Below are 16,742 nucleotides of genomic sequence, written 5' to 3'. Positions count from 1 at the left end.
GGCCCCAAATGCCTCTTCACTGTGTCAGTTCAGTCTTTTCTGACTACGTAATTTGATTCATCCAAATTTATTATAAATTTGCACCGCTGAAGAACAATATCAGTTAGGATGAGTCCTCCATCCTTCATCTGGTGAAGGGGCGCTGACACAAAATCTAGTTTTAAGACTTCAATTGTTTTGGTTCATACTTGTGTCAAGTAGCCTATAATTAACACACAGAAAACTCATTCCAGGAGAACTGCAAGGCTGCAACCAAGAGTTATTTTCACTCTTGAATAGTAATCTAACTAAAATAGTTTTTAAATTAAAATTTTTTATCAATGAACTAATCAAGGAAATAACTAATAATTTCAGCTGTAGATCACTGAATGGTTCCTGAGAAAATAATGAAATCGCAGTAAAGAGGGGGGTCAATAGGGTCAGACAGCTAGGGCCCGCTAGGAGGTTAATCCGGTCGTCGTCCTGGTGGTCACGAACCACCAGGAGGTTGCACGGTTGACCTTTCCAGTACACCTGGCCCTGCATTAGAGAAGTGCTGGGAGTTTGCTAAGAAACCAAACTCCGTGTACTCAACAAAAGTAGCAGAACGCTTTAAATAAAAATATCTAAATAAATAAGTTAATGGGTCGCGTTATTTATAACTTTTGGAGACAAACTTCGTGCAACCTGAGGATGGCGAGCGACGCCGCGTGCACGCGCAGCTCAGAATGCGCCGTGCACGCGTTCCCCGTCGACTCGAGTCGAAAAGATGGTGGCCAGCGCTCGAGTGCAGAAGCTCCTCCGACGATATAAACTAGCGATCGCCGCCGCATTAACCATCCTCCTGATCCAAGGGCTGGTAGTATGGAGTCTGAGAAGTCTGGAAGAGGGCGAGGCAGAGGTGAGAAACCGTCCCTCCGATTATTTCTGGTATGACTGTGACTCGGTTGCCGTTAGCGCTTAGCTTAGCTCACTGTGTGTTATGATACAGTAACGCTAGCTGATGCTAGCTAAGTTAGCAGCTGGGGGGTGGAGGGGGGTAGCGCTTCTCAGAAACATTTCAGTTCAATCGGACCAACCCTGCCCTGTCTGTCTGCCTCTGTCCACAGGGTTAGACACAAAGTACGAGGTGCTGCATGTTCACAACTATGAACTTAGTGGCTCAGGTAGATCCAGTTGTATGGCAGTTGGCAGGTTTAAGAATCAGCAGCGGTCTTAACACTGGTGATTGTGTGTACATTTCATTTGTAATCACTGTTGTGTTAAGAAAATGTGATGCCCGGCAAACGGAGACAGACAAAGCCTGACTACACAGCTAAGAGGAGGAAAATGTCTATGAAGTGATGCAACTTTGTATGTGACTCAGCTGTGATTCATTGAAACACACAACTCATCAATGTGAGCTGGATTGCCTCACACAGCTGTCCCAGGATATCCAGCATCTGTTCTGCTTTCTTTATTTATACTCTGCTTATTTATATCCACCAGTGGCCTTTCACAGCATCTCTATTCTGTTTATATGACCTTCACAAAGCTTTGACTCAGGGAGGCAGCATTTCCCAGGGATACAGGCTAAACTTAAGCAGAGAGTTGTTTCCTTCACATACCACTGAAATAATTTATTTAACATTAGCCGAGTCCTCCTGTGGGAACCTTATCTCTGAGTCTTCTCTCGCACACCTGGAGTGTACTACCTTTAGGCAGTGTCTGTTCCCTCTATATATGGTAAGGTGAGTTGTGAACAGATGTGACCTGTGGAGGACTGCTGTGCGTGTGCACGAGTGGGTTTTTTTTTTTAGCTGCACCAATACTGATAAAGCCACAGGAATGCAAGCTGAAACCTGAAGTGGGAACCGTGCTGTCTCTCTGTCATGAGTGTGTGTGTAATATTCCTTCCAACATGGATAGATTGCAGATCTGTGTCTGGTGGGTAGGAGACAGGCAGCAGATGTGACAGTGGCTTTAGTGGGGGAAGTTTTACCCTGTCCTCAGCGGAGGGAAAAGAAGGGTCATGATTCTGTGGTCGGTGCTCTCCCTGTGTTGACCGGTAAAATGATTTGCTTCGGTTTAAGCTGTATCAATAAACTCAAATTTTAATAGTCAAGTGCCTTGCCCTTTGCAACTCTGTTAGTATGAATTACACCAGCCTTTATGAAGTAATCCATTTCCTCTGTACACACTAGTACACACATTGTGACAAAACGGGAAATGTGACATGAGATTCACCACATTGCAGAAAAGGTGTTCATTTTCACTTCTATCACCTGTTTGCTTTGTAAGCCTCCAGGCTGTCTGCTGCTTCATCAGATGCAGGTTTAAACATGCTTCAGCAAAGATACAGAAATATGTCTATAGGGGTTTGTGGTTAACTGTAGCTCACCTAGGACTGTAAAGGAGCAGAAGTGCACACCTTTAAAAAATCTCAACACAACTACGTGTTGCGATTTGGTGTCCAGTGCCACACATAAATGCATATACTGTATAGCTGTAAGGGAAAGGACATGCAGTAGCACTTGATTTGGGCTCAACATGACACCAAAACCAAACTGAGAAACCAAACAGATTGTTCATATTATTAATAATCTGATTTACATTTTACATTTTTTAAATTAATATTTTAAAGTTGAAGACAGGTGCCATTCATTCCCGTGTGAATGCTGGCTGGGGAAATGTAACACTGCTGCTTCGTGTGTATGTCAGCCCTACACGCAGCATCTATGCAAATGGAAGCACGCAGGGCCCCTGCATGTTTACAGATTCACAGATGCGGAATCAAATTTCAGACTTAAAAATGCACAGAAAATCATCACTTCACCTCGGAACAGTGCATATTGAGTCAGGGAGACTCGCCAATGTAGGCAACATGAGCGAGCGTGGCTGGATTCCTCCATGCTCTGTGGTCTCCGCATTAACTCACAACTGCTCTAATCGGTTGCTTGCTGTGCATGTGTGAACACAGCCATATGCGTTATAATATAGCCCTTGTACAGAAGAATGAAAGGATTGCAAGACAAGAACAAGACTCTGTCATCCTTGTATCATCGCCTGTTTCCCCACGCTCTCCTATAGAGCTGAGAGCTTGCTGCTGCTTCTCGCTTCAGCAGATGCCAATGCTGATATGGTTTCACTCGACTTTAATTGGAAAGTAAAGAGGCTGCCTAGCTTGCCTTTGAATCAATACATTTTTGACATTATGGCGTTAATTAAAAGCTTTGAAAACGAGCGATAAGGAAAAATGTTAGCCCCTGCTGAACGCTTGTCTTCTGTGTGAGAACATTCACTAAAGCAGCCTAAAAGCAAGTAGTGTCTTTATCAGTGTTAGCTGAAAATACGCTTAGACGACATGTTCTTCACACAGAAGTGTTTATATTAATTTTGCAGCTATGAGCCACGACCAGAAAGAAAATATGCCACTGTTGAAAATGTGTGTCTGAAACAAAACTGAGAACAAAAGCAAAACAGATATGGCATTGAAGTCAAATTGACCCTCATCTACCACTGCTAGACAGAATGATTGGGAGAACACTGCTTCAAGCACTTGTCTTATCCTTAATGTTGTTTTTTCTAGCTTTGCTGTTAAACTGCCGCTTTCCAGTAAAGGCTGTTCACATAAAAATGGGTTTATTCTTAGAAATCAGATAAAGTCAGAAATAGGAAAACTCATTTACATGCACTGCAATAATATGCTGTTGTAAAACCACATTTCTTGCCATTGCTTCTTTAGATGGACTTGTTTCAGGTGCAGTTTTTGTTGGACTTTAAATTAGATTTTAGATTCAAGGACACTGCTGTCACATTGATGCTTTTTGTGTCTGGAAGTGAACATGTAAATGTTTAGAATACAAGAAGTTGTGTTTGTGCAGGACAAATCTTTCTTGTCCAGGTGACGTTTTGGGCATCTGCAGAAATCTGACAATAACCAGGTTATTTAAGTGCATGTAAACTCTCGGACAGACACTCGCTCTGCAATGACTGGTATGTAACTGAGCTCCACAATGCCTCGTACTGTAATCTGTTCGAGAGTGCAGTTGGCAATCAGTAGCTGACTGTGCTGTATTGGTTGGCAGATGGTTCATTGGGAGTGTATTATCTGGCTCCTTGTCCCGACCACGCAGCTCCAGTCCCTCTTCTGTTCCCACCGTCTCTGGGCTGTTGACATGCCAGCGGTGTGAGGCGAGAGAGCCGTGTTCGGCCATATCGTCTGACAGAGGCAGAAAGCTCTCAGCCCACTCACTGTTCTCTCTTCTTCCTCCTCTCCAAGTGCATATTCTGAAGGGCTTTTTGTGGGATTCAGTAATCTGCTGTGCCAAAGCTGTGACGCTGTTTGGCTTGAAGATTTTAAAAATGGCCCAAGACCTGTTTTTTCAAAGCCTGTCTTCCATTTTTGGAGGTGCGATTTGTGTTCGTTAAGACTGATTCTCTCCATGCTCTTGCTTTGAAACCGAACTGTGTACCCGGGACATGATGCTGGAAGTGACTCGGATTAGACTGATGATTGTGTTGTGTCCTGTATTGGATCAGTATTTTTACACCATTTTTACATACTCTTTAGAAGAGAACACAAAATTAAGCTGATATCTATTTTGAACTGAAAAGAAAAACTTTCCAGCTTATATTTATGCTCATATTAATTTGCTGTTGGGGAAACACATAGCTCAACACATCTCCGAGTTTGGCTCTCCCTTACATAATGTCTTTCTTCACTGAACCACAACTGTGTGAAAGTTACTCTGGAGCTAAATTTTCCAACAATGAGATACTTGAACGGTTTTATTACTTCAAAGCAGATGTAAGAGGATCATGTCTTGAAATTTTAGGTAGTATATGAAGTCTCAGTGGATGATATCAAGATGCAAATTTCACACGCAAATCATGAAGCCATGACGATATTCAGTAATGTTGAAGATTTATTGCTCATAGTAATAAAAACAGCTATACATGGCTTGAATAAATGCACACCCCTGCCTTTGTGCAAACAGAGTTTGAGTTTTGAGCCCACACAGAGTTCTGTGTCTCTGGCCCCCGGAGTCAGTCAATCACATTCCGATACTTTTCTTATCTGTATGTCAGAAAGATGAATGAAATATATTTTCATTCACCACATCTCTTTCTCTCTCTCTCTCTCACACACACACACACACACACACACACACACACATACACACAGCAGCTGTCTGATGAAATTTTCTACATCACCTCCTCAACGTCTGAGGTGCGTATGAGGCATTTTCGAACCCATGACCTACATGTACATGTGGATGCATTCTTCTTGCAGTTTTGGCCGAAGGCTGCAGACAGAGGTTTTTTGAGGTTTCTATGGTGAATCACTGGGCTCATTATATGTCTTTGAGTGTGTGACTACCCAGAACGGTGCTTTTTGCAGATTAGCTCCACAAAAAGGCAGAGGCTTAGCTAAAAATAACCCAGATCAGAGAAGTGTGTGGGGAAAAAAACAAAACCAAGTAAACACATCCTTCCCTCTGGGCTCTTTCTGCTGTTGTCTCAGTGGAGGTCTTTGTTTACCTTATGTCATTTTTGGATTGTGAATCAATGCCTCTTCTAGGTAGAATTTGTCTAAAATGTTGTTATGGAATGACTGGAAACAGATCTGAATTTAAATCATATTCTTATTCTATGTCCCTCTCTCTCTCTCTCTCTCTGTGTGTCTGTCCTGCTTTCTTCTTCTCTGCTCTCTCTCTCCTCAGAGAAAAACACGACGGTCTAAGCTGCCAGACCACAACAGTCAGGACCCCAAGAGAGACGCAGCACTTTGGGAGAAACAAAACTCTTTGTCAGGGAAGAACAGGGGCAGATGGAGCACCAGGTTGGAGAGGACAGGGGGCACAGCAGCCAGTGCGCTGAGGAGAGGAACCAGCCGGCGAGGAGGAAAGCCCAGCATCAGGCTGAAGTCTCCTCAGGAGCGGGGGATGACCGGGGCTGGAATGGACAGTGTCATTCCCCATGACTTGTCCAGCAGCCGCAACTTCAGCGAGACCCGAGGAGGCACAGATGGGGCGGCTAAGCTACCTGCTGCTGCCATACCGGGGGAGCCGGGCAGCGTAGACGGTGCACACCAAGCTCCCAGCAGTGACTTTGTGCCTAAATGTGATATCATAGGCAAGGACGCTCTGTCTGCCCTGCATCGCGCCGGGTCACAGCAGTGCCGACAGGAGATCGCCAACATCGTGTGCCAGCATCAGGCTGGTCAGCTCATGCCCGACGCACTTCCTCAGTTCTGCCCCCAACTTGGTGAGAACCATTTAAAGTTTGCACAGATGATGTGATAATGCTAAAGGTGCAAGCAGTTACACACTGAGATTTCTGATCACTCACTGATACGTTTTCAATTAATACATTTCTCAATACCTGAGTTTACTGATCAATTAGTTGAACAACAGAAAAATGTTGCAACAGCAATTTTTCTTTAATAATCTGTGATTGTAAACAGAATATCTCTGGGTTTTGAAATGTTGGTCAGACGAAAAAGACATGTTGTTGTGGGCTTTGATTAATTGTGCCAGGCATTTTTCACCATTTTCTGACATTTTGTAAAACAAACAATCGTTTAAACGTAATATCAGTTGTTCAGGAGTTTTTTTTACCAGGAGCCGAATTATCCGCAGAGATCTCAAGCTCCCGTAAAACAAACCTGGTTGATCAAATCCTGTAAAAAGACGTTTCAAAGCAGTTTCACTGTATAAAATCATTGTGTCTCAGCCGCTGTTTGGCAGACAACAGACGTGTCATAGGGGCTGCGAGCCGAGCTGCTGACTAATATTTGCTCAGCTTGTTTCTCTGATAACTTTAGATCCATATATCTGATGACTAAAAACCTTCATCTGGTCTGGTCTGCCAGACAACCACAATGCTGACTGATTTAAATTCTCTATCCTCTTGGCTTAAAAGATTTTTAATAAAAATCATGTTAGTGTTTTCATACATCAATAAATGGCCCCTCAATTTTTCTAAACCCCAATTAGGGCTGAGAAATAATTTCATATAATCATACTGACTCTTTCTTCATAAAGACTTATGACAAAATTTTCAATTAGAAATATTGTGGTTTTACAGTTGTTATGCCTAAATAAATGAAATAATATTCCTCCTAGAGCTGGCCACCCGGCTGAGCAATCGGGGGAGAAGGGCCTCAGTAAGAGAGGAAACCAAGAACCTGATGGTCACTCTGGCTGAGCTCCAGAGATCCTGTGTGGAGATGGGAGAAACTTCCAGAAGGACAACCAGTTCTAAGCATCATATCTGGTTTCCTCCAAACACGATGCTAAGAATTGAAGCCAAAAAGTTCAATCTTGGTTTCATCAGACCAGAGAGAAGTTTCTCACAGTCTGAGGTGCTTTTTCTTTTTTGCAAACTTTCCTTCTGGAGGTTTCTGCCTGAAATTCAGTTTTCACTTTGTCATTATGGGGTATTGTGTGTAGATTGATAAGGGTAAATTTTTATTTTTTTCAGTAGGACTCAGTAATGTACATTTGAACCACAAAATGAACATGTCGTATATCTCCATGTGTATTGCACCCACCGTTTCTCTTGCACACCGAGTAAGTTAGACGTCATAGAAATCAAATTGCACATATGTGTCATTTTTTTTTATCCAGTGAACTTGTGTATAGCTTGAGTACACAACTGTAGTATAGTGTTGGGGTTGCTCTGGAACAGATCACACAGCCCACGCCTAGTTGGCAGCCTTTGTGTGTGGGAAGCTTGTTAGCGGGAAAAAAAACAAAAAAAAACAAAAGACAAAGACAGAATGTTAACCCCTTATTTTTAGTCCTGTTCTTTTTAATCTTCAGACATCAAAATTTATGTAACCTACTGAAATCTATTTTTACGCATAGAGCAATGTCTTTTTCAACACCCAGCATTTAAGCTATTATTATTTGAAACTCTCCAGACATTCCTGAATCCTCTATTTCTCCGTCCTCTTTGGCCAGGTGTATCAAATCCAGTTCAGGCCGCTGGCGAGCTGGACAACAGCCTATCCAAAGTGGAGAACCCTGTCAGGGTGGCTTTTGTTCTGATGGTCCACGGCCGTGCTGTACGGCAGCTCAAGCGCCTCATCAAAGCCATATACCACCGTGACCACTACTACTACATCCATGTGGACAAGGTAATCACAGTGCATTTAATACTATATATTCTCTGAAATGTGCTGCCCTATTCATACTGGCATACAGTATTATTTATTCATGCTGAGGCTGAACATTGAACAGTGTATTTGGCTCCCTGCTCAGTGCCGGCTACACTGAGCTCACAAATGCTTTTACCGGTTAGGTCTTCTTGCATTATGAAAGTTAAATTTATCCCACGGGTCTCACAGTGTGGTAAAGGGGATTAGCCTGGATAGAGTAAAGAGTGGTTATTCTTAGGGGCTGGATTTAGTGGAGGAAAAGTCTGCCATCACGTGCAGTTGGAAGGCAAAAGACAAATGTATGGCCGGTGACACAGAGGCAGAGACCCTCAGGTGTGTTGAGCACAGACGGCACAGGAACAGGTGTTATTTATCAGTGCACCTGTGTAGCCGGAAAGGTTAACGAATCCTGGGGAGTTGCCCTGTTCTGCTGCCAAGGGACGGAGGTGAGGCTTGCTGAAGGCAGTGATGAATAAGAAGTCAGTGGAATAGTCACACTACAGACACAATCTCAAAAGCCTGTTTGAGAGATGAGGCTGTAAAAGAGGTCAGGTTGTACTAGAATCAGTCTACCAGCTCCTCTGCACTCCACTACCCAAACCCTTTTCCTTTTTTCCTGCTGTCTACAAGTGAGGACTGTGATTTTAGGATTGTCACTCTGCCTTTTCGCTGCTGCTGCTGCTCTCCTTTCTGAACACAACCAGGATACCCATAGATTCTTGTCCAATCTGTAGGACCTTGAACCAAATGTCCACTCTTTTTTTTTTTAATACAGGACAGAGTGAGCAGCACAGTGTCTGTGCATCACTAAACACCATTGGGCAAATGGCAGTTAATTGGGTGCCAAGTAGCAAAGCGTAGGCACCCATTTTGTCAAATCTTTAATCATGGTTCCCCTGACATGAAAACTTGCTGTTAGTGCTTACAACCATGCTCTTGACGTAATGACATCATGTTTCCATGGCAACTTGTCCACTGGTCTTCTCTGCCCCCACATTGCTGCTTGCAGTTATATTTTCTAAGTGTCTTTTTCTCTTAAGCTGCTCACTTATCGCTTCAGAACCTTTATTAGCTGTGTTTATTTGGAAACATGCCCGTTAATTAGTTGGTAATTAATCTTATTTAGCTGCAAGGGGAAATTAAAAAAAACAGTCTTTTGAACCTACAGATTTTGCTTTCCTGCAGTCTTCAGACAAATGGTCAAACATGCTCATTCATAGTTATATCTCTCACCACTTTTAATGTCTGTGCACAAAGCTTGACAGCTTTTTGGCTCTTTGACTTCCTCCATCTCATCCTCTATTCCCGCTTAATGTTTAATCCCTGCTCTGCAGTTTTCCCCAGACTGTCCGTTTCATTTCTTTCTGCCTTGGTGTCACCTAGAGCCACTTGAAGAAGGAAATAAAGTCAACTTGCTACAAGGCAAAAACAGCTAATTTTGATTTTCACTCTCTATCATCATGACCTGCAGTACAAAGCACCATGTGGCTGTTGTTCCTCTCAGATCAAATTCTCTTTCAACGTGAGCCAGCTTTGTGTGGTTGTCTTGGCACAGTAGCAGCTGGAGATCTGTGGGAACTGCCACACAGCTAAAACTAGATTACATTTGTGATGCAGAAACACAACTCATTTGAACTTTTTGACCTTTTGCTTTGAAATCATCCAGCGATCCGGCTACATGCATCGAGAGGTCCTGCAGATAGCCCAGCAGTTCCCAAATGTGCGTGCCACGCCCTGGAGGATGGTCACCATCTGGGGTGGTGCCAGTTTACTGAAGGCCTATCTTCGCAGCATGCAGGACCTGCTCTCCATGCTGGACTGGAAATGGGATTTTTTCATCAATCTCAGCGCCACAGACTTCCCCACCAGGTTGGTCAGTCATGTGCAGTAACATTACACTCCACAATACACCGTAGAATTATCAAATATCAAAAACACGCTAAGTATCTCTGAGAACCTTTGCACCGGCTGCATTTAGCCTTTACTGTGGTCAGGTATTTCTATGTTATATATGTTTGGTGCAAAATACTTAACCTCCTTTGTATTTTTGTGGTGCTCTCTGGTGTATTTCCTCAAAGTTGTTAAGTTTTGCACAATTTTTCCAGTTTTTGTTGATAATTTTTGTTTGTCACTGATGGTTTAATCCTTCAGTGCTGCGTTGAGACTTGTTTCTCTTTCTGTCCTGCAATGACTGTCTTTTACAACAACATTATACTATAGTAGCAGCCAAAGCATTTGCCGGATGAAAAGAGTACTTTGGTAGCAGCGTTAAATCGATTGTTTTGGTCACTGAATCGCAGAGCTGGCAGTAAATAGTCTTTGTTCTTGCTGATCAGTTTTGGCTGGATTTCAGGGGCAGCTCTGAACCCCTATCAGAGCAGCTGCTTGTCCTACTGAACTGTCCCGAGGGGAAGTAGCTTGGATTGCTTGGATACACACAGACATTCTGTCCATCTAATTTTATACTTTTGGATATTATCAGTCAGCACCACAGTCAATCCATCCTTTTATTTCCATACAGCCCTGTAGACCTAACTGTTTTCCTTTTCAATTCTCACCTTCACACCCTCCTACAGGACCAATGATGAACTGGTGGCTTTCCTGTCGCAGCACAGAGACAAGAACTTCCTCAAGTCACATGGAAGAGAGAATGCCCGGTGAGGATGCTAGTTTTAACATACCTGCTAAAAACACAGCTCTGCTTGGCATTTGGCTTAATTAAATGTGACACCTCTTAACATTTAATCCAAACCTTTGAAGTATTTTTAAGAATTTTTTTTTTTTGGCAAATTAACAAATTAAAGAGAGAGTTCTGATTATATGTTAATTCTATTCATTTTTTTTTTGACAGAAATTTGAGAACACTTTAACTCCATCTTTTTAATATCTGTGCATCTGTGGAACCAGATAAACTGATTTGTTTTCAAGTTTTTCATCTGCCATTGTTAAATACAGTTTGGTTTGTTTTACTTTGATCAGTGCTGCACATGGGCTCTTCCATCATTTTCAACCGCGCTCTGTGTTCAAGGTTTATTAAGAAGCAGGGCCTTGACCGTCTCTTCCATGAGTGTGACAACCACATGTGGCGTCTCGGGGAACGCAACATCCCAGAAGGCCTGGAGGTCTCAGGTGGCTCTGATTGGTTTGCGCTCACCCGCCGCTTCGTGGAATACGTCATCAACTCCCAGGATGACCTGGTGTCAGGGCTGAAGCAGTTCTATTCCTATGCTCTGCTCCCCGCTGAGGTAAGTAAGCCTTAGGTGGTCTGTTTATCTCCCGTAGTTGAGACAGACAGTTTGATATACAAGTCTGTCTCAGGCTTGTCCTCCCCTGCCAAGTCAGAAGAGCCTAGCAGCGGAGATAATGTAATACTTTAAGCTTTCAGACGCAGCGTGCTGCAGAGGTGCCAGACGGGAGGAGGGTTCACTAGAGTTTATCTGACTGTGTGGTTTAATGTCTCTGTGGAGGAACAGCAGTTTCCTCGCTGTTGTGCCATACAGATGTAACCTTTTGTAATTTAGAGTGGGTTAAAAACTGTTTATGCATACCTTTGACAGTTTACAGAAACTTCATCCCTTTGTTTCATTGCGGAGTGCAGTATAAATATTGTATTTACCCCTCCACTTTCTCCCCAGTCTTTCTTCCACACGGTGCTGGGGAACAGTCATATGTGTGACACCCTGGTGGACAATAACCTGCGTGTCACCAACTGGAATCGTAAACTGGGCTGTAAATGCCAGTACAAGCACATTGTCGACTGGTGTGGCTGCTCTCCCAATGATTTCAAACCGCAAGACCTCATCCGTATTCAGGTGAGAGAGTCAGCTCATGAACATTTTTTTTTTTTTTTTCCGGCTTAAAGCTTCACTCTCACGTTTATTTTACTGCTAGTTTGGTTCAGCGTTGTTTTGCTATTTCCTCTTTTCTCATCCACAGCAATTGACCAGACCAACATTCTTTGCCCGTAAATTTGAGTCAACAGTAAACCAGGAGGCCATAGACATCCTGGACACTCACCTCTATGGCCAGTACGCTCCGGGCACCATCGCCATCAAGGCATACTGGGAGTCCCTGTTTGAGCAGTTGGATGGCGTCGGCTCTCTCAGTGATGTGGCTCTCACTGCTTATACTTCTTTCTTTCGCCTGGGCCTGAAGAATCTGGCGACCACTCAGAGCAATGTGGAGGCCTGCAGGTAGACAGTCTGTGTTTTTACTGTAACTTATATAGCAAATGTATTTTCTTGTTAAAGATTCATTTCTTTCATAGAAATGTATGTAATGTAATGATTTATTTATTTCGTCACCTCAGGTTTGAACCAGTGGGCTACCCTCTGTTGGTACACTTGTACTTTTATGATGACCGTTTCCAAGGGTACCTGGTGCGTCAGGAAGCCCAGGCTGTGGGGTCAAAGGTCAGGGAGACACTGGAGATGTGGGCAGTGCCCCAGGCCTCCCTCGTCCTCGAGACGAACCTTAAAGAGTTTGAAAGGCTCAAGAATCTGGAAGTAAGTGCCCTCTGAGGTAGTAGCTTTTACTTTACACTCTTCATTGTTCTTGGGGTGTGTGACTCATGATAGATGCTTATTCTTTATTATGTCGTTAAAGTTTCTATCCTGCAACTTTAAAAATGAATTTGCCTAAGAAAATTGCTGTGTAGAAAGATTTTCTTCCTGATATATAAAAATTGGGGTGGTATTATCAGGGCTTGATCTGACCACAACCGAACTTTGAAGTTTAATCAGTTTTAAAAATATGTTAATATTGGGAGGAAGGCTAGTGCAGAAAGTGCTAACATATTCAATTACCTTGTCCTCAAAAAGCTCACTGCAGACTGTGAATCTTTTGGTCTTTCTCCCTGACAGATTGGCACAGAGTGGGATCCTAAGGAAAGGATCTTCCGTAACTTTGGTGGGGTGATTGGGCCTTTGGATGAACCCTTAGCAGTCCAAAAGTGGGCCCGTGGTCCCAACCTCACAGCCACTATTGTGTGGCTTGACCCAGCTCTGGTGGTGGCAGCATCATACGACATTACAGTGGATGTGGATGCTGAGTACACCCAGTACAAACCGCCGCTGCAGCGCCCCCTGCGGCCTGGGACCTGGGTAGTACGGGTGTTAAAGCAATGGGAGCGCGTGGCAGAAGTTCGCTTTCTTGTCATGCCGCTAACCTTCAAAGATAAGGAGCCACTACGCAAAGGTGAGACGGGAAGTTAGAGCTTTTGACTTTCAGTATGTAAGTTTAAATGATATGGCTCATGATATTGTATCACACTCACTCTGCCTGTTGGTTCCTAATGAAGACACAAACATTTTGATTGTTGACAAAGAAAGAAAAAAACATACCAGGCGTAATTGAAGGTTTTAATTTTAATATGTGAGAATTCATCTGCAGTGTTTTATTGGATCTTTTAAAAGTCCCTTTCCCCTTTTCAATTTCTCCAGAAGAGGACAGCTGGCTCCATGTAGGTCCTCCAGGGAATCAGTACCTGGAGCAGAGTTTCCAGCAGCTGAGCTCCATGTTGAAGCTGCCTCCCCAGGAGTCTGCCATGCAGGAGGCCCAGCGTAACGCCCAGCTCGTGGGCCAGGCTCTTGAAGCTTGGGTGGACAGCAGTGTGAGGAACTTCTGGGTCACAGGTGACCTGTGCACCACGCAGACTTCATCCTGCCCAGCACTGGGACCTTGCTCCAAAACCTCCTGGAGCTCTCTGTCCCCAGACCCCAAGTCTGAACTGGGCCCAGTCAAAAGTGATGGGCGGATCAGGTAGCCCCAAGAGAGGAGGGACTGTAGACTTTAACACATACACAGGAAGACTGAGAGAGAGCTGGACCTACACTGGAGAGCTCCAGCAGAACCTGTGTGAACCGGATATTGTCCCCAAGGTCTGCTCAGAGCTCAAGGGCACATAAACAGGAAACTTCCTGCACTGAGGAGTCAAGATATCCTTAGTGAAGTAATTGGTAATATAGACTTAAAAGAAGAGGATATGACTGCTGGAAAATTTGCACATAGAAGATTGCAAGCGGAAAGCTCTTGTGTCATTGTTTGCTCAATGGTTCCATGGATGACAGATGTATTGTTGTGTTATTTTGCTGGCACACAGGATTTCAGTCGGGGTCGGTCTCGGACGGAGCCCGAAGACAACCCTGTGCACAGTTTTCAGTTTTCCTCTGCTTTGAAAGAATCAGAAAGCAGTTGTCAAAACTCAACAACAGGCTCCTTCGCTGTGCTTCTATCTTCATTTCAAGGGAGAGTGGAACCTCTGAGTCATATTATTGTGCTTATTTTGAAGCATTACTATGTAAGCATATGGAGCAGTCAGCTGAAGTGCACTTTACTGTAAGACTGTGATGTTACGCAGAGGTCACTCGGTCACAGTGTGAGGAGCAGAAGTTAAAGAGTCATGGATAAGGTCACATCACGTCTTCATTTTACAGTAGGCTCTAAGACAAATACCTGCACCATGACTCCCTGTTGCACAGACACATCAGTAACTTGGGTTAGGAAGAAATAAGGAAAGAGAGTGAGTGGGGTTCTTAGGTTTCGAGTCGTCCTAATTTTTAGTTCTGTTTACTGTGACATCATTTTTGAACATGTAATTTTTTTTATGTATTTGTCTGTTAGTTTCCTGATGTGGCTGTTTAAAGTGTTAGGTTGTCTTTGATGTCCATTGTTGCAACAAAAAAAAAAAAAAGCCACTCCGAGTTGTTTTCCTGGTCATAGGAAGTGCCTAGACAGCTGCAGCAACAAGGCTGCAGAGACAATGTGGTTACGTTCAAAATTCCTGTGAAAAAGTTGATAAAACAATCTCAACTCAACAGGTGCACTGTTTCATGACAGCTGGGCGGAGGAGGATTTGTGGTATTGTCAAAAGCTTCAGAACAAGCAAGTAAGTGGACCTTGAGTTGAGTTTGTTTTTGATAATTGATGTGACAATGCTCAAATCTTCTGAAATAATTTGGAGCTGCAATGAGTAGTCGATTAATCGATTGGTCGATCAACAGGAATCGTCAACGTTTTGATTATTATCAAATGATTATTGAAGTCATATTTCAATAAAAATTCTAAACTAATCATTAGTTGAAGTTGAAAAACAATTTAGTTTTGCTCTTTGGCTCTAAATTTAGCTAAACTAAAGCCAGTTTAACAAAGTGAAGAGAATTTGGATGAAACGTTAAAGGAAAAGTTTGACATTTTGGGAAATATACTTTCTTGCTGAGAAAATTGATACCAATCTCATGTCCATACACTAAATATGAAACTACAGCCAACAGCAGAATAAGTTAGCTTCGCACAAAGACTGGAAACAACATAGGTCTGTCCACAGGTAACAAAATCCACTAGCTCCTGTAAAGCCCACTTATTTGTTAAATATGTGTAAAAATGACAACTGGTTGTTTTTCTTTCTTGGTCGGAACCAGTAACATGGCAGAAACCTGCCAACCGTACGTAAAACAAGACTTTTTTTTTTTTTTTTTTTACTCTGGTTCTTTTCAGATTAAACAAACAAGATATTTTAATTTCTAATTTGTAAGATTTAGAGATGCTTGGTAGGCAGATTTTATTATCCTTGAACAGAGACAGTGTCGCCATTTCCTAATGTTTCCAGACAACACAGCACATAAGTGTATTTTCCAAAATGTCAATGCTTTCCTTTAAATGCAAAACTTTCAAACTGCAAACCTGGTTAGACATTATATGTTATACCTCCTGTGTATTAGTTTAAATGCAGTATTGTCACTCGTGTGTGCGTGCGTGCGCGTGTGCGTGTGTGTGTGCGTGCGTGCGTGCGTGTGTGTGTGCGTGCGTGCGTGCGTGCGTGCGCTCTGTTTGCCTCACTGGTTGGTTATTCTCTTTTCATTTCTTATGGTGCATTTCAAGTTTTCAAATCCACCAACCAAAAAACGGTACGCGGTACACTGTGTTTTTATTTTACCGTGATCAAGAGAATCTAAGCTGCCTTTACTTAGCCGAAAAGATGAATGGTTTATACGGGATAATAGCTTCCAGAAATGTGCAGATTGATGCCTTTTCAGAGGACAGTAAACCCCCTTATCTGTGTCTTAGTCTTTATCTAGTTTTATGTGATCTTTTATGTACTTAAATAATAGTTGGCCACCATATGAGTTTTCAAGTGTCCTTGTTTACCTTGCACAGTACAGCTGCTTCAGTGAAGCCCCAGTTTTATTGAGATAAGAGATCAGAGTAATCCATTTAACAGATGTTATTTTTCTACACGTTATGAGAGGAATTGTGTGTTGTCTGTTCATTTCCAGTACCCTGTTAAACTATTAGAAACTGCTGACTACTTGTGTTGTAAATGACAGTCCACCTGTTCAACGTCATTTGAAGCAGAACTTCTGTTTTGTTTTTGATTATCTCGGAGGGGGTTGGGATGTTGAGGTTTCCGTCCGTGCTGCTGTGATAACCAGCAGCAGTCTGGCGGCTGGTGAGTCATCCTGGGCTCTGTGGCTCTTATCTGAGTAGAGAACTTTAGCCTGTCGCTGTATGCCTCTGGAAAAGCTCGTAGGATACGCATCCTGACTGGTGACTCAATAAAAAACACTTACATGAAGGTTTTTGTTGTGCTATTTCATTTTATTTTCCTTTCTTTGCATGT

General features: G+C 43.0%; 1 protein-coding gene across 1 annotated transcript; it reads left to right on the top strand.

The window, feature by feature from the left end:
- The first annotated feature begins 712 nt into the window (after window positions 1-712).
- xylt2 (xylosyltransferase II) lies at window positions 713-16,697 on the top strand. Its single transcript, XM_056400391.1, has 11 exons — window positions 713-880; window positions 5,685-6,228; window positions 7,929-8,104; window positions 9,792-9,994; window positions 10,702-10,782; window positions 11,154-11,370; window positions 11,761-11,937; window positions 12,062-12,318; window positions 12,435-12,630; window positions 12,988-13,321; window positions 13,567-16,697. Exons 1-11 carry the CDS (start codon window positions 749-751, stop codon window positions 13,887-13,889), a joined length of 2,640 nt encoding a protein of 879 aa, XP_056256366.1. The 5' UTR covers window positions 713-748; the 3' UTR covers window positions 13,890-16,697.
- The last annotated feature ends 45 nt before the right edge of the window (window positions 16,698-16,742 follow it).

This window comes from Seriola aureovittata, chromosome 17, assembly GCF_021018895.1.
Source record: "Seriola aureovittata isolate HTS-2021-v1 ecotype China chromosome 17, ASM2101889v1, whole genome shotgun sequence".
In the NCBI taxonomy this organism is placed as follows: Eukaryota; Metazoa; Chordata; class Actinopteri; order Carangiformes; family Carangidae; genus Seriola; species Seriola aureovittata.
The sequence above is the reverse complement of the archived record's forward strand: the minus strand, read 5'-3'. Positions and strand labels throughout refer to the sequence as shown.

Excerpts from the sequence above, each read along its gene's own strand:
- xylt2 (XM_056400391.1), top strand. The coding sequence starts at position 749 with ATGGTGGCCAGCGCTCGAGTGCAGAAGCTCCTCCGACGATATAAACTA. Across the intron at positions 9,995-10,701 it reads GCCACAGACTTCCCCACCAG|GACCAATGATGAACTGGTGG; the intron begins GTTGGTCAGTCA and ends ACCCTCCTACAG. Across the intron at positions 11,371-11,760 it reads ATGCTCTGCTCCCCGCTGAG|TCTTTCTTCCACACGGTGCT; the intron begins GTAAGTAAGCCT and ends CTTTCTCCCCAG.